The 26,723-nt window shown below is 38.2% G+C and overlaps 1 protein-coding gene across 1 annotated transcript; it reads right to left on the reverse strand.

The window, feature by feature from the left end:
* Positions 1-5,839: 5,839 nt before the first annotated feature.
* LOC140806158 (uncharacterized) lies at positions 5,840-8,268 on the reverse strand. The gene is made up of 4 exons (XM_073162661.1): positions 7,971-8,268; positions 7,606-7,913; positions 6,360-7,311; positions 5,840-5,895 (listed from the first exon to the last, which is right to left on the reverse strand). The coding sequence occupies exons 1-4, from the start codon at positions 8,266-8,268 to the stop codon at positions 5,840-5,842; spliced, it is 1,614 nt and encodes a 537-aa protein (XP_073018762.1).
* Between the last annotated feature and the right edge of the window lie 18,455 nt (positions 8,269-26,723).

Genomic DNA, 26,723 nt, shown 5'->3' on the forward strand with positions numbered 1-26,723 from the left:
TCCGAGAACATGTCATGAAGAAAGAAATACGGCTCGAATATGTTCATACAGATCAACAAACGGCTGATATTTTCACAAAACCATTACCAGAGGCTAAGTTTTCTCATTTTCAAAATATGCTTGGATTAATTTATCTATCTTAATGTATTATTAGTTCTTATGTTTGTTCGGTTTGTTTTGCAGGAAATAAAACGAGAATATAAAGAAAAATTCAGTAACATAAAATAAAAATATTTTATTAAAACATCTTGCACCGTACATCCCTTATTTCCTCGTCTACCGCCATCAACCATTTGCGCAACCAAGAGGTCAGCTCGCCGATGGAGGTACGTAAAAAGTCATCTGAGGAAGCAATCTTCCTCAGAATCCTCTGCTCTTCTAAGAGCATGAGGAGGTAAATGCCATCATCAGAGAAGGCGTATGATGCGTCCGCGACATAAATGAGTCGCTGATATTTTGTCAGGAGTGATGTTTCCTTCTCAATAAGGCCCCGTCATCCATCAATGGAGGACCAAAGCCCTTCAATCTTTGTCCAGACTGCCAGCGTCTTCTCCCTCATGATCTCTTCAAAAGTGGCCTTTCGGGAAGCTATCATTGAGGCCATGAACTCCCTCAAAAGATCTGGCTCACTTGAACTGCCTGCCTTCGCCATTTTGATATTTTTTTTTTTGCAACTAACCTCTCTACATGTATTTATAGATGAAAGGATCCCTCGCATATGGGCAGTCACTAGGAGTTAAAGAGGCTCTCTGTCCAAGCTTTCAAAGGTTCATTATCCTGGATTAGTCTTTAATCCACATGCTTAGGGAGAAAAATGGTTAAGTCATTAATTCAATAGACTTCTCAATCGTTTCCTCCTAACTACATTACTGATACGGTTTATTCTACTTGGGCAGAATACCTCCACGTCATTGCATAAAAATTACTCGAACCTTTCAACTGCTTTTGACTGACGTGACAGCTGTTATTTTTGAAATTACAAAATTACTTATTTTACCGCCGCCCAAGATTTTCAAAATTTACAAAAATTCTCTCCACTAACAGTCCTCCACGTGGACTGACTGGTGAGTAATTGAACCGCACATACATACTCTACATTTGCAACCGCGCTAAGCTTACTTTGTTTTTGCCACTCGATGGCACTCTCATCTAACTTGCAGGTGCTGAATTCAAACTCTCTCAGTAAATCAAGACTATGGCTGCCTCTATCACTCAGAACACTATCGCGGTTAACTTCGCATCCATCTTTGCCATGCCCAACAAATCAATGCAAGCTATGTTTCGAGGTATAGAACACTCTGGGCTTCGCTCATTTCTGGGTTGTAGCTATAAATATTCCGACACACTGTTGAAGCAGTTCTTCGAGTCAGCACACATGAAGAATAGAGAAATTATATGTGTCGTCCAAAACAAAAAACTTCTGTTCACACAAAAGATGTTTTCTGAATTGTTCAGCCTACCTACGAAGGAGTGACTGATTTCTCCACACTGCCAAATGGAAATATTGATATCTGTCGCAGTATTTTCTCAGACACAGACTCTCCAATCTCTCATCCAATTTGTCAAAAACGGGACTTAAATATTGAATTCAGACTTCTGGCAGATATCGTTGCCAAAGGATTGCTCGCCAAAGCTGGAGCTTATGATAAAATCACCATGGAAAAATTTCTTGTTATGGCTATTATCTCCTCCAAATTACGAGTAAACTGGTCTGACGTTCTTTTTAAGATATTGGTGGCCATGATTGATGTGTCCCACATCGGTTAGCAAGAGTTGTCTTGGGCAAAATATATATGAGTTCACAATCCTCCTCTCATGAGCTAGCTTTTGAGGTGGAGTTAGGTGGATTCATTACATATGGTATCAGAGCCATACTCTTGACTGGTCGTATGGGTGCATGTTCCTGGAAGTGCCCTGGAGTGCGGGTTAACGAAGGAGTTGGCACGAGGACGTGCAGTCTAAAGGGGTCGGGAATGATGTGTCCCACATCGGTTAGCAAGAGTTGTCTTGGGCAAAATATATATGAATTCACAATCCTCCTCTCATGAGCTTGCTTTTGAGGTGGAGTTAGGTGGATTCATATCAATGATTAACAAGGAAAATAAATCGCAAGGTTTTGCGGTTCAATATGCCATATGCTAACTGATGCCGGGGTTCAACCGGTTGATATGACAGATTTTGGCAAAACTAAACTCTTCACCTGGGTGTCGGTTGAAAAGTTCATCAAAAAGAATCGACCGACAGATGAAGTGTTGGTCTCAATCAAGACGGAAGCCAGGGAAGAGTTTGTGAAACAAAATAAATCATCAAAAATCGGTTCGACTGCCAAGGCAACTAAAAGGAAGCTGGTTCTACAGACCAGCTCTGATGAAGAGTCCACAGATAACGTTCCAGTTGCTCAGATCTTTAAGAAAAAGAGAACAACACAACCAGCTAAGATCAAGTTGGTCAAGCATCTTTCGGAACCATTCGTTCCTGGCTCCGCCTCATTTCTACAATCGCAATCACTAAGCTGAAGGGAATTCAAATTGCAAAACCAGAAATTCAGTCATCTTATTCTGGAATTCCAATCATTCTATCCTCAGATAAGGGAAAACAGGTATTGATTGAAAATCCACCGCAAAACAATGCAGTTCATACAGCCATAGTACTCGCAAGCGAGCATGTAAATGAGGCTGTTCAGAAAAAGATCAAGATGTTTGATACGTGGGTTCAGTATCGGACGACTGTAACTTTTGATTCGCTATTTGAATCTGGAAAAATAAATGCAACCGCTAAGCTTGAACGGTCCATTTTGGAATGGGCAGAAACGGCTGATATTCAAACCGCCCTTCATCGACGAGACTTTCTGGAACTTCAAATGAAGGAAAGCACTCTTCGAATCATTATTCAACTGAAAAAGCAAAATTTTGATCCTGTTAGCCCTACTGCCATGGATGATTCTACAGTAATATCTCAACTTGAGATGGACGCTTTGGGACTTGTTATGAGAGTCGCTCAGATGCGTCAAGATCTCAATCTTCCAGCTACTGCAGAACAAGGCAAGTTTGATTCTGTGATGCAAATTAATGAAGATTTGAGTTCAGAACAGTTTCAAACCATCCCTTCCAAAAAAAGTTCTTCATCTAAATCTCCCGGTACAAAACCCTCTTCACCAGTACTTACAATGACAGCTCAACCGGGTGATGAAGAAACCACTGTACCTCCTTTTGAAAAACCCACGTCTGAAGACTTATTAAGCACTTAATTACAGAGCCATCTGATTGACACTGATATTCCATCTAAGTCTCCAAATGTCTCTGTCATGGAGATGTCTACCCAACTGTCTCAGCCTGATTTTTTCAGCTGCTCAAATTGTTTCTACTGATGAGGCAGAAAAGTTTTTATCCGACTTTGATCAAGTTGTCAATTTTCAGGATCAAACAGTTTCTCCACCAAGCTCTCCCATAAAAAATGATTCAACAATTCTTCAAGAACAATTGTTGACCTCTCCAAAAATAGTACAGGACACCGAGCTGATCACATATTCATTGCCTGCTCAATCTCCTCCAACCAGTCCTTCATCAACAAAACCTGATCAACCAAGCGTAACCAGCACTAAAACCTCGACTTTCACTGATTATATTGATAAAACCATTGAGAACATCACTGCTGAACTTCATGAGCCTGAACAATCAAACATTACTGAGAAGCGCTCTTCCTCTGAACTGATTCTTCTCAAAAACATATCACTATCAGAAGAAGGACAAATTGAAGAAGAAGAAGAAGATCTAGAAACAAATCGTCAACAACAAATTTTGACTAAGTTGAGTACTATGAATCAATCAATTTTGGCTCTCACTCAAAAACAACTTGATCTCAAAGAAGACCTTCGATCAGTCAAGTTGGCCCTCTGAAATGATCTCTCCACCATGGAAACCGGTTTCTCGATCAAGCAAGCTCAACACAACGCTAAACATCTTAACATGTTCCTTGGCGTCTCGGAGCAAATGACCAGTCTTCAGACAAATTTAGAACAACGCCTCGATGCCCAAGGTGCTCAGCTTGGGGAAATCATGACTTTCCTCGTACATGGTGATGTCAAAAATGGGGAAAGAGAGCGTCAAAAGGCTATTCAAGCTGCTGAAATATCGGTCATGAAGGAATTGCACAAATTAAAAGAAAAGGGAGATGAGGCGAAAAGTAGTGGAACGAAGTAAAAGTTTCATAGTAACTTTTCTTGCAAATTTACGAATTACAGCCCATTACTCTGTTAATTGTAATTTCATTCTCTTAATGAAATACAATATTTCTCGCTTTTATATATCTTCGTCAATATCTTAATGTTTCCTGAGCCATACAGCTAAGTTTTGTCATCACCAAAAAGGGAGAAATTGTTAGAAAATATTATTCCCAAGAATTTTAGTGTATGAAAAAACAGTTATTTAGCTGCGGTTCGTATATCAGATATGCAACAGTTCAACCGCTCAGCTAACTGATCAAAGCTCAAAGCAGTTTCAACCGCTCACTTGAGACCGTTATTAGAACCGAATCATTAAAGAGAACTAGTTATTACTCAAATACATTCTTTGACCGGCTTAAATACATTCAAGTATTACACCGATTTGAAGTCAACAATTTCTTACATCAGTTGTAAGGCTTGAGATTTATTAGTCTTCATTGATGTGATATTCGAAGATATGAGAATGCATGACATGTAATGAGAGGCACTAGGTTTATTAGTCTTCAATGATGTGATATTCAAAGATATGAGTATGTATGACATATAATGAGAAACACTAAGTGAGATGGGAGTAGGAAGACATGGAAAAGGCATGAAAAATTAAAGTTTTGAATGCAAGAAAGACCGCACCCGCGCCTAGAGAAGGACCGCACCCGCGGTGAAGAGGCAGTAGGGTATGCTATTTTTACAGTATGGTCACCGGACCCGCGGTCTAAGAAGAATCGCACCCGCGGTTGATGGCCAGTAGGGTAGGGAAATTGGTACGAACCAAGACCGCACCCGCGGTCGTCGAATTTTGGAAAATGAAAGTGGTGTCGTGAGCTTAGCGTACCCGCGGTCATGAAGAAGCGCACCCGTGGTGCTGCATGCGAGAAATCCACCTTTGTTTCTTATCATGACACATGGCATATATATATATATATATAAATATATATATATATATAGAATTGCGTTGAGTCTTCATTTTTCAGCACTTACATCAGTCAAAGACCGAGAGTTTCTCCATAACACAATTCTTCAAAGCTTCTTCATAGCTTGGAATCTTGATTGTTCACAAACCGGTTACCCGATTTTCAATCTGAGCTAAGATTCTTGATTCCCTTGTCAAGAGCTATCTAAGGATGTAAGTATTGTTCAAATCCAGCATGGTCTGAAGTTTAGATGTTGGGGAAATCGTGATATGATTCCTATTATGTGTTCTTGATATGTTGAGCATAGTATATTTGCAACCGAATCGATTATCGGATGTCATATTGATGCGATCCTTCGAACCACGAAAAGCAAACTCGCTCGAAAACGGATTCACGCCCTCAATTCGATGAAACAAAGAAACGGTTGTGTTGTCCCGATCTTTTTGAACAAGTAAGATTGTAATATTCACCTCTAAATCACGAAGAATTTAGCAACCAATATTAACGAGATAAACAATTGGAATTCAAAACGAACCTTCAAAGAACTCGTCTTTGACAATCCGAGTGAAAAACAATCGACAAACGACACAAAGTATTAAACTTTGATAAGTTTGATTTGAGAAACACACGAAGTGTATACAAAGCCAAGCTTTGAAAAGTTGAGAGAAAACTCAATCAATATGATTAAACTCAATAATAAATCTCCTTACAATGACCAATTTTCGTCCATATACTGGTACAAAATCTGAAAGATATCAAAATCTAATTACCAAAACAAATAGGACTTTAAAATAAGAAACTAAATAATATTCTCGCAGACGGCGCGCTGGGGCGGTCAAGTTTGGCCGCCCTAGCGCGGACTCTTCTGGAATCCTGCACTTCGGACGGAACCTTTGGCGCTGGGGCGCTATAATTTGGCCGCCCTAGCGCGGCTCGCGCTGGGGCGCAATAATTCAGCCGCCCTAGCGCGGGGCTCTCGGGTCCCTGGCCTTGATTTGCCTTCCTCTTCATAATTAGCACTTGAATAACATTGAAATATCTTCCAACTTCATTGCTATGCATGCCAAATTCTTTAAAGCTTCGAATCGCAAGATTTAGCAAGTCGTGCCCGGCCAGATTCATATCATACTCCCCTTCTTCAAAAAGATTTGTCCTCAAATCTTGTCTACCTACGCAAAAATGAAGCAAGTTAGTAATAAAAAGAATTAAATTATCAACATGCTTACCTTTCATCGTTAGATTGTAGATGTCATCGCCCATATGCGCCATCAACGTTTTGATCCCTAACTCCATGGTTTCCTTCACTATCAACTCTTCAACCTCAAAATACTCACAATAGTAAATGACACTAAATGATAAAATACCATTAAGTATCACAAAAATTAAGTTCCTCCCCTTCTTAGACCTAGTTAGCAACATAACAAAATCCATACAAATGTACGACCCTAGTTCACTAGGAATAAGATACAGTTCATGCACGATATAAGAATCAAGCTTAGATGCCCTTTCCCTATATCCAATGCACCCTTCACTAAACCACTTAACATACCTCTTCATATGCAACCAACACATATAATCATGCATTTTATCCAAGATAAAAACACCACTATATGCATCACCAGTACGTAACTCATGTAATGAATATAGAATGAAGAATTTATTCTCTTTAAAATCGTAATCATTATGCACATAAAAATTCTTATACTCATTCATGCCCTTTCCAACGTCATCATCAAACAAGTATGAATCATGCACATAGAACACATCAGATGTACTATCCATGTAATCATTTAACACAACACAAGAATTTAATTCTAATGCACTCAAGTCATTGACATGCCAAAACCTCATCAATTTGATAATCCTTGCACACTCAAAATAACTAACATTTGAATTTAATTCATGCATTATATCACCATCCTCAACGTTATGACTCCTTGACAAAATCGTCATCTCCTCGTTAGACCATTTGGACATCACACTTTCAACACTCACCCCAAATTCTTGAGCACAACACAACAATGAACTAAGATAAGGACTAAATTCATACCTCAAGCTTGTTGCGTTGGCAACTATGCTTACCTCACGGTGATTGCTCTCAACACCAAATGGATCATCCCATTGCATTCTTACACCTTCCACATTTGCTTGTCTCCTCATCACAACTTCATCATAACCCTGCAAATGAGAAATAACAATGCTCGGGATTGAACCGGCTATATCATCACAAGAATAATAAACCACTTTGTACAAAGGTACTTTAAGGGGTTTATACAAAAGTAAAGAACTCTCATCCTCACTCTTTTCACTCTTTTGGGCCTTAAAATTATTTTTCTTTTCTTTTTCTTTTTCTTTGTCTTTTTCTTTGGCCTCTTTTTCTTTTCTTTCTAGGGCCATCTCACTCTTTTGATCACTCATTCTTTCGGCCATTTTAATTTCTTTTTCACTCAATTCATGAAGTTTTAATTGAACCTCAAGGACTCCTTTAGGATTCAATTGAACAAGAGAAGCACAAGATTCCTCCAAACATGTATGCAACATAACCTTCTCTTGCCTACTCTCCTCCTCCATAGTAGACAACTTAAAAACTTCTTCACTACTCAATGATTCACTTTCCACAATGTGTTGTTCAACATTCTCCGACTCATCAACTAATGGACTACTATCATCAACAACTTTATCAACCACAACATCAACCTCCATTTGAGAATTAAACTCAACTGGCGATTTTACTACAGTAACCTCCTCACGTGGACATTGGGTGATATCATACCCAACTTCTAAACACCAACAATATATAATATCACAAGTACTAAAACTTGAATTTTTAAATGTACCTTGATATTCATATTTGCTAGCTTCACGTCTCGACTCCTTCTTTGGCCTACCGCAGTGTTTCTCTTCCAAGCTCGTCCTCCAATTGGATGTCAAAGGAGTCTCATACAAGTCACGCTCATCTCTTCTACCCCCTCTTCTATTATCGTGATTTGGAACAAACTGCTTCCTCATCACCATTTTCATCTCATCCCATGTAACTATGGGGTCATCCCCACATCGTCTCCTACACAGTACTAATTTATCCCACCAAGTAGTAGCATAGTCGGAAAATTCACTGCAAGCTCGTCTTACCTTCATTGCTTCGGTATAATCCTCCCGACTCTCAAATACACACTCCATTCTCTCTTCCCACTCAAGGTACGCCTTTGGATCGGCTTCCCCCCTGAAAGATGGAATGATCATCTTTGTGCCACTCAGTCTATACCCTTCCCGGCTTTTATACCCCATATCCTCATCAAATCGTCTATCATCATAACGATCCACGTACAACAACCTATTTCCTCCAAATCTACTACCTCGCCTATTCTCATCAACATGCATATCATACATCTCCTCTTCTTCACACCTCCTATATTTTTTTTGCAGAGGCTTAAACTCCTTCTCCCCCGTAACATCGTTTCAAATTGACTATCGTCAATCATCATACCTGCAAGAAAAGGTTAGTATAAAACAATAAAAGAAATAAGTTTCCTCACCACAAATTCTCACTAGTCACTCCAATGAAAATTTCACTCCACTCTTTTTTCTTTTTTTTTTCTCTTTTTTTTTGTTTTTCCTCACTACAAAACCTCGCACATCACTCCAAGAAATAAACACTCGCCCTCAAGTATTTCACTCGATTTTGAGAATTCTCTCAAAGGGTATGCTTTTTCAGGCTTTGTAGCTTGTGTGCATCAAACTCACAAGTTCAAACTTCACGACACTTGCAAACTGACTTACATGGACTGCGTAAAACAAGAAATTTGAACTAAATTTTTTTTTATTGTGAGAGTCACTTGAATATGACTCGCAAAAAAGAACAAGATGCAATGCTAAATAATAGCGAAATAATAATAATTTTTTTCTCTTGCACAAGGGTTCTTTGTGCACTCGAAAAAAGAAAAAAAAAATCAGATAATTTCGAGAATCAGTGATTCACGAAAGATGAAGAACAAAAAGGATAAACTGATCTGATAACGAACGATAGATAAACACAGATCCGAAAATAAAAGGATAAACTTACTTGAATCAAAGGGAACCTAAGCTCTGATACCAAATGATGCGATCCTTCGAACCACGAAAAGCAAACGCGCTCGAAAACGGAGTCACGCCCTCAATTCGATGAAACAAAGAAACGATTGTGTTGTCCCGATCTTTTTGAACAAGTAAGATTGTAATATTCACCTCTAAATCACGAAGAATTTAGCAACAAATATTAACGAGATAAACAATTGAAATTCAAAACGAACCTTCAAAGAACTCGTCTTTGACAATCCGAGTGAAGAACAATCGACAAACGACACAAAGTATTAAACTTTGATAAGTTTGATTTGAGAAACACAAGAAGTGTATACAAAGCCAAGCTTTGAAAATTTGAGAGAAAACTCAATCAATATGATTAAACTCAATAATAAATCTCCTTACAATGACCAATTTTCGTCCATATATTGGTACAAAATCTGAAAGATATCAAAATCTAATTACCAAAACAAATAGGACTCTAAAATAGGAAACTAAATAATATTCTCACAGACGGCACGCTGGGGTGGTCAAGTTTGGCCGCCCTAGCGCGGACTCTTCTGGAATCCTGCACTTTGGACAGAACCTTTGGCGCTGGGGCGCTATAATTTGGCTGCCCTAGCGTGGCTCGCGCTGGGGCGCAATAATTCAGCCGCCCTAGCGTGGGGCTCTCGGGTCCATGGCCTTGATTTGCCTTCCTCTTCATAATTAGCACTTGAATAACATTGAAATATCTTCCAACTTCATTGCTATGCATGCCGAATTCTTTAAAGCTTCGAATCGCAAGATTTAGCAAGTCGTGCCCGGCCAGATTCATATCACATATGCTATAGTTATGAACAACATATATTGTGTATGAGACTATGCATATTTCAGAAGTTACGTATGCTTTTGATGAAGATTATGAGTTATGGATATTGATTATGTTGTTATTGAGTTATCGGTATTGAGAAACTACGCCGATATGCCGTTGAATTGTGTCGAGATCGATTATTGATATGTATATGTGTTGAATTGAGTTGTGAAATGATATTGAACATTCAACATTCCCATTTCAGATTGGGATTGACAAATTTGATACCGACTTCGAGACTTCGATTTATTCCAACGATAAGAAAGGTATAATTCATGTGAATTCGGGGAGATATGACTCGAATTAGAATTGATTCGAGTTTCCCAAAATCACATACTAGTCGTTTTTTATATTGTGTTATGTTTATGCTTTGTTTATAGATTTATATTCAAGCATTTATGATAGGAGATTCGTTGGCAGATTTGCCAAATTTCTAGATGTTCGGTGGTATCGACGCATAGGAGCAGACTTCCTCCGATTGTAGACATTCGATACAGACAGGACCGAAATCTAGGAATAAGACGTTCCGTTACCCCGATTGGGAGGGTAGGTGACAGATAGTGACGTCTTATTCACACCGGGATCCCTAGAGTTAGAGTTCGAGTCGAGTCAAGATATGAATCGATTTGAATTGCATGCTTATATTGCTTTGGTTTCATAGATTATGGAACCCATTGCTATTGCTTTTATTCATGTTAGTGTGCTTCATGATTTATATTGCGTATATGCATGTATAACATGTTTTATACTGGGATTCGTTCTCACCGGAGTTTCCGACTGTTGTTGTGTCTGTATGTGTGCATGGCAACAGGTGGGACATGATCTGGGTCTCAACGAGGATGAGAGATTGATAGAGTGGTGACTTCGGGACGCAGAAGATTACTAGTGGCTTTTACTAGACATGTACTATATATGAACTGCAGTTGGTAGTGAACACTAGTTTGTATATTATGATAAAAGAACAAGTCTTGTATCTATTTATGTTTGAATGCAATAGAGTTGTTGCTTATGTATGATTTATATACATTTGAATTAATGTTAAAAAGCAAAAATTTTGACCCGCAATTTTTAGAAAAGATCCAATAAATCCCAAACAGAATCGAGTTAGATCCCGGGTCCCCACATCAGTTCCAAGATTGATCTAAATTTAATTATCTCCCAGAAAAAGGAAGCTCAAGCATAGACCTAAAGTTCTGCTGCCCAAAACTGTTTCCTTAAAAGGAACTCCTCAAGAAAAGCGATTCAGAACGATGTTGTGCAAAAGGAACATTAAATTTGTTTATCAAAGATCATTTAATGCTCAATATATCGACAGCAACACGTCTGTACAGAGGATCAGGTTAACGTTGTTATGTCCTTTCGGACTGTTAAGGAAATCGTGTATATTAACGGAAGAGTGTGCTGGCAGAAACGCTCCAGATTCTCGGCTGCAATTTTACAACTCGCTTGCATATTCAAAAAAAGATCTTAGAGCGCTCTTAAAAGTTCATATACTCCATCGCTCAATCAGCACGCACAGAAGAGAAATTTATCTGATCATCTTAGGATATTTTTCGTGCTACTAAATCAAAACTATTTATTCATATCATTAACCCTTTGGTTATTTGATTCAGCTTTGATATGTGGGGAACCGGACGATAATTCATTTCCTTAATCGTTATTAATATCAAATGTAACAATTAAGTAATGTGGGACATAAATTTTTTTTTAAAATACAAATGCGGAAACGTAATGTGATCAGTCTGATATACATATCAACATAAAAGTACAAGTCTTGTACTACAGATCTTTATGTTAACTTGGGTTCAACATCTATACATCAAGTGTTGAGTCCTATTCTACTTCTGGGCCTGGATCTCCACGCTAACTGTAATCTCTCATCTTCTTCTTGTTCATACTCATGTCCCACCTGTTGTCATGCACACATATAAATACAACAACAGCCGGATAACTCCGGTGTGAGAATTATATTCCCAGTATAAACCAAGTATATATGCAATTCATAAAAACAGATATGAAAGCATGAAACAGATATTGATATGCTTATTCTATTGATTATAGCAAAGCATGAGTTAGAATTGGGCAGAACCGCCTAGTCTTTGACAGAACCGTCATGGCAGAACCGCCAAGTCACTGGACTTTTGGATATATATTGATAGACTGAGGAGAAGACCGCCTCCTATTACAGATCTTCGATATAGACAACCAAAGTCTGGGACTAAGAACGTACCACCATCTAGCTGGGGCAAAGTAGATGGGAGAACGTTACGTTCTTATTCAGATCGGGATCCCTAGATTAGAAATGAGTCGAGTCTGAGTTTGAGAGTCACAGAGTTTGAGTCCTTATTGATATCGAATTATGTTCCAGATTTGGGTACATATTTAGAATATAATTGATAGTTGATATCGATTCATGTTTCTGATTAAATACATGTTATGTATATCTCATTCATGCTTTTATATTGTTTATATGATTGCATGTATACTTGATTTATACTGGGAATATAATTCTCACCGGAGTTATCCGGCTATTGTCTTGTTTTGTATGTGTGCATGAAAACAGGTGGGACAGGATTATGCTCAGACAGGGGATGAGAGATGATTCAAGATTAGCGTGGAGATCCGGGCTCAGAAATAGATTAGGATTCAGCACTGATATGTAGTTGAACCTAGTGAATTTTTATAGACAGTACATGACTTGTACGTTTATGTTTAACACGTATATCATATTGATTTATATTACGTCTCCGCATTTGTATTTTAAAAAATTTTTTATGTCCCACACTATTTAATTGTTTTATTTGGTATTAATAACGTTTAAGAAGATGATTAACGTCTGGGTCACCACAACAGGTGGTATCAGAGCGATAGATCCTTTAGACTAAGATAGAAGCTAGTGAGCGGGGTAGAATGAGTTTCTTTCCTTGATTTTGCTTGCTATCATGTGTTACTGCTTTACATAATACATGTCTACCTGATTTATCCGATTTTGATATGGTAATGTGTATTAATAAGAATGAATCAGAACCGATTCTTGATCAGCAGTAAGATGATCAGAGGAGGACTGAAACAGATATTTTGTATTGGGTTACTAATTCTTTTGGTAATCAGATGTACCTCCTCGAAGAATTCGAGAATCGGGTAGTACTTCGAGTTATCAGATGAATATGTCAGAAACGCCGATGGAAACACAGTTGAAGAGGTTTCAGTTTTTCAACCGCCGATTCTAAAGGGTACTGAGACGTCAGTTGATTGTGAGAATTGGTTAGATGACATAGAAATGCTATTTGAATTTCTTGGTTTCACAGATGATTGTAGAGTTAAACATATTGGGAACCAGTTACGGGAAGTCGCAAGGAGCTGGTGGCTGGTAACTAAAGAAGCCTTAGAACAGCGTGGTTCAGTGAATACCTGGAAAATTTTTAAAGTTGAATTCTATCAAAGATTCTTCCCCGTATCATACATACAGGATAAAGGTGCAGAGTGTGCAAATCTAAGACATGGTCAATTGAATGTTGATGAATATTTGGCCCAGTTCTTCACCTTGCTACGTTTTTCCCCTCACGTGGCTAGGAATGATACAGCTGTATTTGATCAGTTCATTCAGGGATTAAATCCGGAGATACGTACATTGGTAAATGTGAAACAACCGAATAACTTTGCTGATACTCTGAATAGAGCTAGAAGAGCAGAAACAGTTCTGATAAGACAAAAGGAAGCTTCGTATGTTCTTCCAGCACCAAGACCACAATAGTTGCCTCCCAGAATTGAGATTGGCAGCAGCAGTGGTGGAAAGAAAGAACAGTTGAAAGCGCAAAAGAAGCAGTTCAAGAAGTTAGGGAGTGATTCATCTAGCTCCAGTGGTTCTAGCCCGAGTTATAGCGGAGTTTATTGCAGAACCTGTGGAGGGAGACATCCCACAGAGCAATGCCAAGGAGTATTTGGTAGTTGCCGTATCTGCAGACAGCAGGGACACTTTGCTAGAGTTTGTCCACAGAGAGGTTCCCGAAGATTTCAGAGAGCAGAATCATCTGGTGGGAGTGACCGAAGAACAGACCCAGGAGGCAATTGATGATATAGTGACATGTAACTGTTCTTTTATGATTATTTTACGTACGTATTAAGAGATATTAATACATCTTAAACATTATTTTGTATGAATTGCATTGAGATATGCTTTAGCTGTTGGGTCTGTAATTACTGTAGTAATTATCTTTTTACCTTTTGGGGAAAAAGGTTGACATCAGTGAATTCTTTGAAACATCGTATACTGCAGTAAGATGAGAATGAAATCGAGATAGGATGTGTATACTTGTGTTGTCTGATTCTGAATGCATTATTTATATTGATATGATGATCAAGTGCAGAGTTATTGTGGATTCTTTCCAAAAGATGGTAAGATTCAGACCAGATATGGCTGATGAGTAGAAATTCTACGGTAAGGGTTCTAGATCCAAAATTCCTTTGATACCCGTATTGTAGATGACTCGATTATTACAGAAAGAGCAGATAGAATCTTTATGTATTCAGTAGATGTACTGAAATCGAGCCTAGCATTGGCAGATTTGCCAATGATGTATGAGTTTGCTGAAGTCTTTTTAGATGAGATTCCGAATTTGCCTTACGTCGGGAAGATTGATTATAACCTTGACTCGATAGCAGAAACTGTTCAGATATGAATCTTGATTGAAAAAGATTGTATTTTTTATATGTGATATCCAAAGATAGTATACTGATTTATCTTAACGCAGTTAAGATAGTGATCAGCGGCTGAGAACAATATCGGTGTCAGAAATATCAAAAATTCATAAATGCATGAGTTTAGCAGATTATTATATACGACTGTTGTTTGAAATTGTTTGAGAATTGTTATTGTTCTAAAACAGTATTTGAGACAGATTATATTGTTTGGGGGACATTACATTCGAAGATGATATAGCAGTTAATTTAAACAACGTCGAAGATATGATCGATTAGCCAGATTAACAGTATTACCAGAAATTACAGTATATGAGTGTCAAATATCAGTATAGATGATTGATATTTCTAATTTGATCTGATATTATTGTTATTTGAATCCGTGTTTGATACAGATTATTGTGAACCGTTGAGATTATATACAGTTCAAACCGAATCAGAGTTGATTTCGAGAATTCAAGCAGTTTAGAAATGTGATCAGAATATTCAGAATTTGATTATGATGATCAGAGCAAAGTATCGATCAGAATAACAGATATGTGACAGGAATCGTCTCTTTGTGCCGAATATTTCAGATTGATATCACAGAATTCGATATCGATAGTAAGAACAGTGTGTCGATCAGAACATCAGGTAAGTAATAATGTATTGTATGTAATAACTGACTTGTTTGTGCCAGATAGTTTGAATCTGAAAGGACAGATATTGTCAGAAGTGCGCAACAATTGATTCAGTATGCATTTTGATAGCAGAAAATGTTTTGATAGAAACAGATAATAATAGATATGGCAGATTTGTACTGAAATGTCTAAATGACCGACAGATGAAAACATAAAGATAGAAACCAGGAGATTTATTACAGAATTGTTTAATTTTGAATAGAAATGGGAGTACATTTCTATGAAACTACCCCATTCATTTCGGGATTATGATGTGATATGATTGTGATTGACAGAGTGTTCAATCTACAAATGTTATTTTGTACAAGATTACGTACAAACATGACCAGATGACAAAGATCGATGTTAGAAAAATGGTCATATTGAACATAATGCCAAAATAGATAATATCAGATTGTGATTTTTGATTGATTTTGTACTTGTGGCAGAATGTACCATGAGCTCTCTCACATATTATCCACAGACTGACAGATAGCCAGAGCGGACTATCCAGCTATGGGAGGATATTTATGGAACTGTAGGCTGGATTTTAGTATTAGCTGACACGATGTATTGTCACTTTGTGAATAATCGTATGACAATAGCTATCAGATGAGTATTGAGATAGCTTCAGTTGAGGCATTGTACAGTGAGAACTGTAGATTCCATTTGTATGGAAATAATATCTCGGAGATACCTGAGACTGAATCTGATAGGATTAGAGATATTAAAGAAATCAGCTCAAAATAGATAGACTGAATATGCCAACGTCGGACGATGACTGTTGGTATTTGAGATCGAAGATTGAATATATCCTTGACTGGGATAAATAGATGTGATGGCAGATGACGATGTTGATTTGTTATGAGCTATTGATTCATATACACGGATATTGTATAGCCCGTATTCTGAGATCGATTCTATCAGTGTTACTTCAAATTGTATTATGACATTATACTTCGTGAATTATTATTCCAGATTGGAATCAGAATTTGTAGAAGAAAGATAATTCAATATGATTACTATTTTTCTGTTAAAAGTCCAATAGAATTGGTAGAATATCGAAGAAGCTAACTGAGAGACAAAATCTAATATGAGACAGCAAACTTCAGAATTGTTTCATTAGGGTGAGTTTCTCTTGGCTTCTGTGTATCTCCTTCTTGTATCTGATTTGATATCTAATTTGATTGCCTGTGATTTCGGGGACGAAATCATATCTAAGGGGGGGGAGAAATGTAATGCCCGAGATTTAATTGCTGTAATCAGATGTTGATTAATTGAAAGAATTGAGGTTATAGGAATTCAAATGAAGAAGCAGGGCATTGTTACATTATAAGCCAAGATGTTGGACCGAACATCTCGCGCCCGAGCGGTAGAAAAGAACCGCCCGAGCGCAAATGCACCATGAGTTTGGGCAGAATGTTTGGCGCCCGAGCTGTAGAATATTACCGCCCGAGTGCCAGTAGATGATCAACTGAGTATCTCGACAGAAATTTACACGCCCGAGAGGAACTTTATGTCCGCCCGAGCGTGATTGTTTAATTTTCGAGGGCCGAGAGTTCCGCGCCCGGGCGGAACTTTATGTCCGCCCGAGCGCGAGACATGCAGTTTGAAGAGTGAGCCACGTTTATTTGGACATGCATTGTATATATATATATAACATGCAACTATCGTCTTCAGTAGAAGGAAACGGAAAGAATAGCTGGGAGAAAGCTTAAATTCTTTAAACCCGAGATTTGGAAGTTACGAGAAATCCGGCTATCAGAATTTTAATCCAACTTCAGTACTGTGTTCCTATCGACGCAGGCTACAACTGGACGTAAGTTTCTTACGTTTTTTATATGATTTGAAATTATGACATTGTCAGAATCAGGTACGATTGATATATGTTGTTCTTGCGATACCAGACATCGTATAATCGAAACTTGATCAAAGAACAGATACCGTATGAAATTATTATGAATTTTCAGAGCTGACTTATTGTGATTAGATCGATTTGATATCAGAATCATGTTGTTATCGATTATGAGGTGTTTGGATTGATATCCGATTGATATATTGTGTTCTTGGTATACTGATCAGTATATAATTGAAGTCAGATCGAAGAACAAACTGATTATATAATTTTTATGATTTTGTTAGAGTTGATATGATCGAGATTATACAGATTTGCGACTTTTATCTGTTATTATTGAAGATAATGATTCGTATTGATATCGATTTTGAGTTATGATATTATCTGTCATGTTGAGATTGACGAGGTTACTGAAATTGTATGGTTATGCCGTTGAAACATCAGTAGATTGACATGTGATCAGAGTCAGTATTGATAGATTGTATCGTTATATCGTTGACATAGATCAGATTATGTCTTGAATTGAGTATTGATCAGAACAGGTCTTGAATGAGTTGTATATTGATATTGTGTCTATTCGATATTGTCATGTCAGATTTGATATGGACAGATTTGACTTCGAGACTTCGACTTTGTCAGCCGAAAAGAGAAAGGTATAAATCAATGTTGATTCGGGATTGCACAACTCCAGTCAGATTTGACTTGAGTTTCCCAAAATCACATACTGAATGATTATTGCATTTGATATTCGCAATGTTTGATATTGATATGCTTATTCTATTGATTATAGCAAAGAATGAGTTAGAATTGGGCAGAACGGCCTAGTCTTTGACAGAACCGTCATGGCAGAACCGCCAAGTCACTGGACTTTTGGATATATATTGATAGACTGAGGAGAAGACCGCCTCCTATTACAGATCTTCGATATAGACAACCAAAGTCTGGGACTAAGAACGTCCACCATCTAGCTGGGGTAAAGTAGATGGGAGAACGTTACGTTCTTATTCAGATCGGGATCCCTAGATTAGAAATGAGTCGAGTCTGAGTTTGAGAGTCATAGAGTGTCAGTCCTTATTGATATCGAACTATGTTCTAGATTTGGGTACATATTTAGAATATAATTGATAGTTGATATCGATTCATTTTTCTGATTAAATACATGCTATGTATATCTGATTCATGCTTTTACATTGTTTATATGATTGCAAGTATACTTAATTTATACTGGGAATATAATTCTCACCGGAGTTATCCGGCTGTTGTCTTGTTTTGTATGTGTGCATGACAACAGGCGGGACAGGATTATGCTCAGACAGGGGATGAGAGATGATTCAAGATTAGCGTGGAGATCCGGGCTTAGAAATAGATTAGGATTCAGCACTGATATGTAGTTGAACCTAATGAATTTTTATAGAAAGTACAGGACTTGTACGTTTATGTTTAACACGTATATCATATTGATTTACATTACGTTTCCGCATTTGTATTTAAAAATAAAATTATTTCCCACACTACTTAATTGTTTTATTTGGTATTAATAACGATTAAGAATATGATTAGCATCCGGGTCACCACATCCGCCCTGTCATGTCCGCCACTGACTAGGCATATCCTGCCCAAGACTCGTCACAACACATGCTAGACCATAAATCAATAGCCTAAGCATATCAATCTCATTAATTGCAAATATCAATGCAATAAAATAAAGTATGTGATTTTGGGAAACTCAAGTCATATCCAACTCGAGTTGTGCAATCCCGGATCAACATTGATTTATACATTTCTCTTCTCGGTCTGACGAAGTTGAAGTCTCGAATTCAAATCTGTACATACTCAATCTAGCAATGACAATATCGAATAGGCACAATATCAATACACTGCTCAAATAAATACTGGATATAATCAGAACTCAATCAAATTCTGTTTCAACGGCATACTACACAATAACGATATAACCAGCAATACCATATAAAGTCCCATTTATTTTTCCAATATTCACTAATTTAGCCTAAAATTTCAAAAATCCTTAATTTAGGCTTTACAATTTCTAAAACTCATCGCAAAGTCAAATATAGTGATTTATTTAACTTAAATCTCTCAATACCGGACAACTTGAAATTTCGAAAATTCAATCATATTGAATCTGAAATTTTCGATATTTACTAGGAATTTCCAAAATTTTCATTTTCTAATACTATAAATACATCCCAATAACGATTTAACCTTTCAAAAATCATAAATTCCCAAATAATTATATCTGAGTTTTCGAATTTAATCCAAATAAATTACGAAAATTTGATAGATACCTCTAATCGACTCCGATATAGTACCTACAATCATTAATACAACATATATCAATTGTTGGAATTCGAATTATTCAAAATACCCAAAATTTCGAAACCCTAAATACCTTGTGGGGACCCGGACGCTAATCATCTTTTTAATCGTCATTGGGACTAATTTAATCAATTAGAATAAACAGGGTCTAAATTTTTTTTTTAAAATGCGGAATGTAATGGAATTATTCTATTATACAAACCAGTATAATAATATAAATCCTGTATAACATGCATCTAGTACAAAACTAATGTTCAACTACTACAATCAAGTAATAAAACCTATCTATATCCAAGTCCGCAATCACCACTCTAATCTCGATCTTTCTTCACCTCTGTGACCCTGAACCTGTCTCACCTGTTGCCATGCACACATACAGAAAAGACAACAGCCGGATAACTCCGGTGAGATATAAATATCCCAGTATAAAAAATGTATCAATGCAATCATATAAAACCTATATAAAAGCATAAACGATCATTAAAACATGTATTCAATCTGATTACATGAACCAATACAAATCTGTATTTAAGTCAATGACTTATTATCTTATCTCAACTTATTTCTAGCCTAGGGATCCCGATCTAATTTAGACTTCGACATGCTGTATCGAATGTCTACTGATAGAAGTCGATCCTACATCTAAGCTCATCGATACACCGTAAGTCTAGAGTCTTAGCGGTTCTGACAAAGACTCGGCGGTTCTGCCCTAGCTAGGCTGATCTGCCTTAGACTCGGACTCTTGCTCTGCTATAATTCAATAGCCTAAACTTATCAATCCGATAATATGCAAATATCAATGCAATGAAATAAAGTATGTGATTTTGGGAAACTCGAGCCAAATCTCACTCGAGTTGTGCAATCCCAACTCCACATTAATTTATACATTTCTTGTTGTCGTTCTGATACAATCGAAGTCTTGACTCAAAGTCTGTCACTGTTCAATCTGGCAATGACAATATCGATATACTGTATCAATATTCTAATCAACTCATGACATCTCTGTTTTATCAAATTCTGACAATACAATAGTACAATCCTGCGATACCGATGATATCAAACCAGTATCTACTAATTCCAATAATTTACAATCAACCACCGTACAAGTCTGACATCAATTCTTGTCAATCTCATTATGAAAATCATAACAATTCCATATTCAGTCCGTTTCTTAATCTGACTTCGATTCTACGCTGTCTAACATGTCAAGAACAACATATGTGACGTGTATTCAATTCCAACAACATCTTAATTTCAAAACATGTCAAAACGTAATAAAACTTACGTCCTATAGTAGTCTGCGTTGTTATCAACACAGTACCGAAGTCGGATTTAAAATCTAACGGACGGATTGCTAGTAAATCAAATTCTGAAATCAAAAGTAATTTCTTTCTTCAGAGCTTCGATTTTCCCTTGAATTCTTTAAGGATTAATGTATATATATATATATATATATATATATATATATATATATATATACACACACGTTGCATGTCAAGCTAGGTGGCGCATCTCTTTGAGCAGCACGTCTCGAGCATATGCGCGACCTATCGCGGCGCATATGCGCGAGACCATATGTCTCAGCGCGTAGCTTCACGGAGACTCGCGCATATGCGCGCCCTTACTCGGTGCATATGCGGGAGGCCATTGCTCAAATTTGCCAAGTCTCGGGTACCCTCGCGCATATGCGCGAATCTAAGTCGCGCATGTGCGCCAACCTCTCTGGACCTCTCGCGCATGTGCGTCTAGTGTTCTGTTCCGCACCATGGGCTTCTGCCCTACTCGCGCATATGCGCGCCTACTCTTCGCGCATATGCGCGAGACCTTCGGCTCTCGCACCAACAACTTCACATACTGTAAGGCTCGAGATTATTAGTGTTCATTGACGTGAGACTCGGAAGATATGAGAATGCATGACATGTCACCGTACAAGATGAGATGAGATAAGGCGCGCATATGCGCGACACCTCTTGTGAGTTTGGCGCACATGCACGAGTTGAAGCGCGCATATGCGCGAGGTGTTGTATTGCCGAGACCCGTAGGTCTCGCGCACATGCGTGAGTGATGTCGCGACATCTGCGCGATACGTGTAATCTAAAGAATAAGCCATGTGTTTGTTTCATGCAAGATATATATATGGTGTGTCTTCATTTCCTTGCCTTACACCAGCTAAGAACCGAGAGAACTCCAAGAAGATTCAGCAAGTTCCTTCAAGCTTGTAATAGTGATTGTGCAAGATTTAGCCATCCGATTCTTATTCCGAGTTAGGATTTGGATTCCTTTCATCACCGGCTTCGAAAAGATGTAAGTATGATTCATTTTCAGCATGGTTCGAAATATATATGCTGGAGAAATTGTAATATGATTCATATTATGTGTTATTGATATGAAGAGCATAGTATATTCGCAACCGGATCAAAGAAATAGTATCGTATGCATTTGTTATGAATTTTAGCATATCTTGATTGAGAATATGCAGATTTCAAGTATTATCATATGCTTATGATGATGTTGTGAGTTGAGAATTCTGGATTGGTGATATGTGTTGGGAGAATGATGAATTGAACTCTCTATTATGTTCTTAAGAGTATATACATCGTAGTACCGTAAACGGATCGAGAAAATGATACCCTATGTGATTGTTATGATTTCTAAGCATGTCTTGAATTGAAAAGATAGAGATTTCAGAAGTGATATGAGCTTATGATGTATAAATTTTGAAGAATATGAGTTGAGAGTATTGATTATTGTTATATGAGGTGATCGGTATCGAGAATTCACGCCGATATGCCGTTGAATTGTACTGAAATCGATTGTTGAGTACAATGTGTTGAATTGAGTTAGAGCTTGATAGAATGTACATTGATGATGCCATTTCAGATTTGTATTGGCGACTTGATATCGAGACTTCTACTACAACACAGATTGTGCGACAAAAGGTATAATTCATGTTTTGTTTGGGGAAGACACAACTCAAATGAGATTCAATTTGAGTTTCCAACAAAATCACATACTAGATTTATTGTTTATCTTTTTGATATGATATAGATTTATATTCAATTCTCTTGATATAATCATGCTTTGTCTATAGATTTATATTCAAGCATTGAGATAGGAGAGTCATTGACAGATTTGTCAAACTAGACGTTAGGTGTATCGACGCATAGGAGCAGACTTCCTCCGATTGTTGACATTCGATACAGACACGACCAAAGTCTAGGAGTAAGACGTACAGTTACCCCGATTGGAAGGGTAGGTAACAGACAGTGACGTCTTATTCACCCCGGGAGCCCTAGAGTATAGTCGAGTTGAGGCAAGACATGATTTGATTTACATTGCATGCTTATATAGATTGGTTTCATAGACTATGGAATCCATTATTATTGCTTTTATGCATGATTCATGATTTTGTGTTAGCATGTATACATGTTTTATACTGGGATTTCTTCTCACCGGAGTTTCCGGCTGTTGTTATGTCTGTATGTGTGCATAACAACAGATGGGGCAGGATCTGGGTCACGACAGAGATGAGTTCGAGATAGCGTGGTGACTACGAGCACAGAAGATGACTAGTGACTCTTATTAGACTTGGACTACTTGTATTTTGTATTTTGTATTAAACACTAGTTGGATTGATGTATTAGAACAAGACATGTTTATATGTTTGTAAAATAAGTAAAGACATTATGCTTATTTATATACATTAGAATTAATGTTAAAAAGCGAAAATTTGACCCACATTTTCTCACAGATCCAGTTAATCCCAGATCGAATCGGTTTAGAGCCCGGGTCCCCACAACAGGTGGTATAAGAGTAGTAGGTTCTGTAGACTGAGATAGAATAGAATGAGCGGGGTAGATCGAGTCATCTTCCTTCCTTTTGATGTGCTAGCATGATTTATTGTTTTCCTTATTATATGTTGCATTGTATCTGAGTTGATTTACAGCATATAATTGGCAAGACTGAATCAGAACCGATTCTGGATCAGAGGTATATGATCAGAGGAGGGCTGAGACAGCTTGTATAGATTGTGTACTAACCTGTTTGATAACCAGATATGCCGCCTAGAAGGATACCGCAACCAGCTGCAGGACAAGTGCCAGAACAGGGGAGTACGTCCGGTACTCAAATGGACGTAACCGCTACCCCGATGGAGACTCTGTTGAAGCGGTTTCAGTCGTTTCGACCCCCAACTTTGAAAGGCACTGAGAATGCAGCGGATTGTGAAAGCTGGCTGGATGATATAGAAATGTTATTTGAATCACTTGCCTATTCAGATGAACGTAGAGTAAAGCTGATTGGGCATCAATTGCAAGAAGTGGCCAAGAGTTGTTGGCTAACGGCGAAACGAGCCCTAGAACATCGAGGTATTGATATTGCTTGGAAAGTATTTAAAGATGAATTTTATCAACGTTTCTTTCCAGTGTCATACCGAAAAGACAAAGGGGCAGAGTTCGCCAACTTGAGACAGGGGTAATGGAACATAGAGGAGTATGTTGCCAAGTTTTCTTCCTTGCTTCGATTTGCACCACATGTAGCAGGGAATGACGAGGCGGTCGTCGATCAATTCATAAATGGTTTGAATCCGGATATCTTCACCTTGGTGAACACGGGGCGACCCAACACTTTATGTGAGGCGCTGAATCGAGCGAAGGGAGCAGAGGCTGGCTTGATTAGGCAGCGAGGAGCTTCCTATAGTGTTCAGGGTCAGAGACCGCCATCGCCCGCCGCACAGTTTCCACCACCTCCTCCTCGATTTTATAGTGGAAGTAGTATTGGCAAGAAAGAGTTTTTGAAGGCTAAGGGCGAGCAGTTTAAGAAATCAAGGAGCAGTTCGTCGAGCTCCAGTTGATCCCGACAGAGAGGTCAGGGTCAGAGTTCAGAGTATAGTGGTGTTTATTGCAGTTCTTGTGGAGGTAGGCATGCCACTGAACAGTGTCAGGGAGTCATGGGCCGTTGTAACTATTGCAGACAGCCGGGACACTTCGCCAAAGTTTGTCCCCAAAAAGGTGGCCAAAGATTTCAAAGTGCAGGGTCATCAGCTTCAGTAGCTCAGCCCGAGAGGCAAGCTTCGTCTGTCCATTCCTTACAGCCCACGCCTACACAGTCCCAGCCTAGAGCCAGAGGTGGCCAGACAGTGAGCCAACCTCCCAGACAATAGGCTCAGGTGTTTGCATTGACAGAGGAGCAGGCACAGGATGCGCCAGACGACGTGATTGCAGGTAACTATTTTCTTTGCGGTTATCCTACATATGTGTTGATAGATACAGGTGCATCACATACATTTATATCAGAACGTTTTGCATTGTTGCATTCCTTGCCTGTCGAGTCAATGTCTACTGTAGTATCTATTTCTTCTCCGTTGGGAAATGGTCTTATATCTGCGACTTCAGTTGGACACTGTATACTACAGTTTGAGGGACATGAGATTGATTTAGATTGTGTTGTACTTGGTCTATCTGATTTTTATTGTATTGTCGGTATTGACATGTTGACTAAGTACAGAGCTACCGTAGATTGCTTCCACAAGATTGTCAGATTCAGACCTGAAACGACAGAGGAGTGGAAATTATACGGTAAGGGTTCCAGATCTCGGATTCCCTTAGTATCTGCTTTGACTATGAGTAGATTGTTACAGAAAGGAGCAGAGGGGTTCCTTATTTATTCTGTAGATCTACAGAAATCGAGCCCGGCATTGGCAGATTTGCCAGTAGTACAGGAGTTTGCAGATGTATTTCCTGACGAGATTCCAGGGTTACCTCCAGCCCGAGAGGTTGATTTCAGCATAGATATTATTCCAGGTACCGTTCCTATTTCGAGAGCTCCGTATAGGATGGCGCCGATAGAACTGAAAGAACTGAAAGCACAGTTAGAAGATCTTCTAGCCAAGGGATATATCAGACCTAATGTATCTCCTTGGGGCGCTCCAGTGCTATTTGTGCGAAAGAAAGACGGTTCTATGAGATTGTGTATAGATTACAGGCAACTGAACAAGGCAACGATAAAGAACAAATATCCTTTGCCTAGAATCGATGACTTATTTGATCAGTTACAGGGATCTTCTATCTATTCCAAGATTGATTTGCGATCGGGATATCACCAACTCAGAGTTCGAGATGTTGATATACCGACGACAGCATTCCGGACCAGGTATGGACACTACGAGTTTGTTGTCATGCCTTTTGGTTTAACGAATGCTCCAGCGGTGTTTATGAGTTTGATGAACCGCATCTTTCAGAGGTATTTGGATGAGTTTGTGATTGTTTTTATTGATGATATTTTGATGTACTCTAAGAATCTGAATGAACATGCCAATCATTTGAGAATTGTGTTGCAAACACTGAGAAATGAAAGATTATATGCTAAGCTGTCAAAATGTGAGTTTTGGCTGAGACAGGTTGTCTTCTTGGGTCATATCATATCTGGAGACGGTATTTCTGTGGATCCGAGTAAAGTTGAAGCTGTTATTAGTTGGCCGAGACCGACTTCTGTGCCAGAGATACGCAGTTTCATGGGTCTAGCAGGGTACTATAGAAGATTCATCAAAGATTTCTCCAGCATTGCGAAACCGATTACCCAGTTGATACAGAATAATTCGCCATTTGTGTGGTCTGAAGATTGTGAGTCTAGCTTCTTAGAATTGAAGAAGAGGCCGACCAGTGCACCTGTCTTGATGATTCCTTCAGGTACGAGTGATTTCGTTGTATATTGTGATGCATCTCTGTAAGGATCGTTTAATCGACTAAGGAGTGTTTAGAAGGGGGGTTGAATAAACACTTCTACGAATTTAAATGTTCTTCAAAAAAGGTAGTTCAGTTTTATTACAAACTGAACTAAATATCCCGTCGGTCAATAACAATCAGTTAAACTGAATAAGCAGTTGCGGAAAGTAAACTGATTGAAAGATAGAGTATCTAACTGAAAATTAAAACTGAAGTAAAGACAACACAATATGTTTCTGGATGTTCGGAGATTTGAATAACTCCTACGTCACCCCTTCTATCTCAAGGATAGAATATTCACTAAAAGACTTTGATCGAGTACAACACTTGTACAGACCCACTTCAGTTAGGACTTATCTACTGCCTAAACTGAAACTCTTAGTATAACACAATGATCTCTGTGAGTAACT

The sequence above is a fragment of the Primulina eburnea genome, chromosome 1 (assembly GCF_022965805.1).
Source record: "Primulina eburnea isolate SZY01 chromosome 1, ASM2296580v1, whole genome shotgun sequence".
NCBI classification, from domain to species: Eukaryota; Viridiplantae; Streptophyta; class Magnoliopsida; order Lamiales; family Gesneriaceae; genus Primulina; species Primulina eburnea.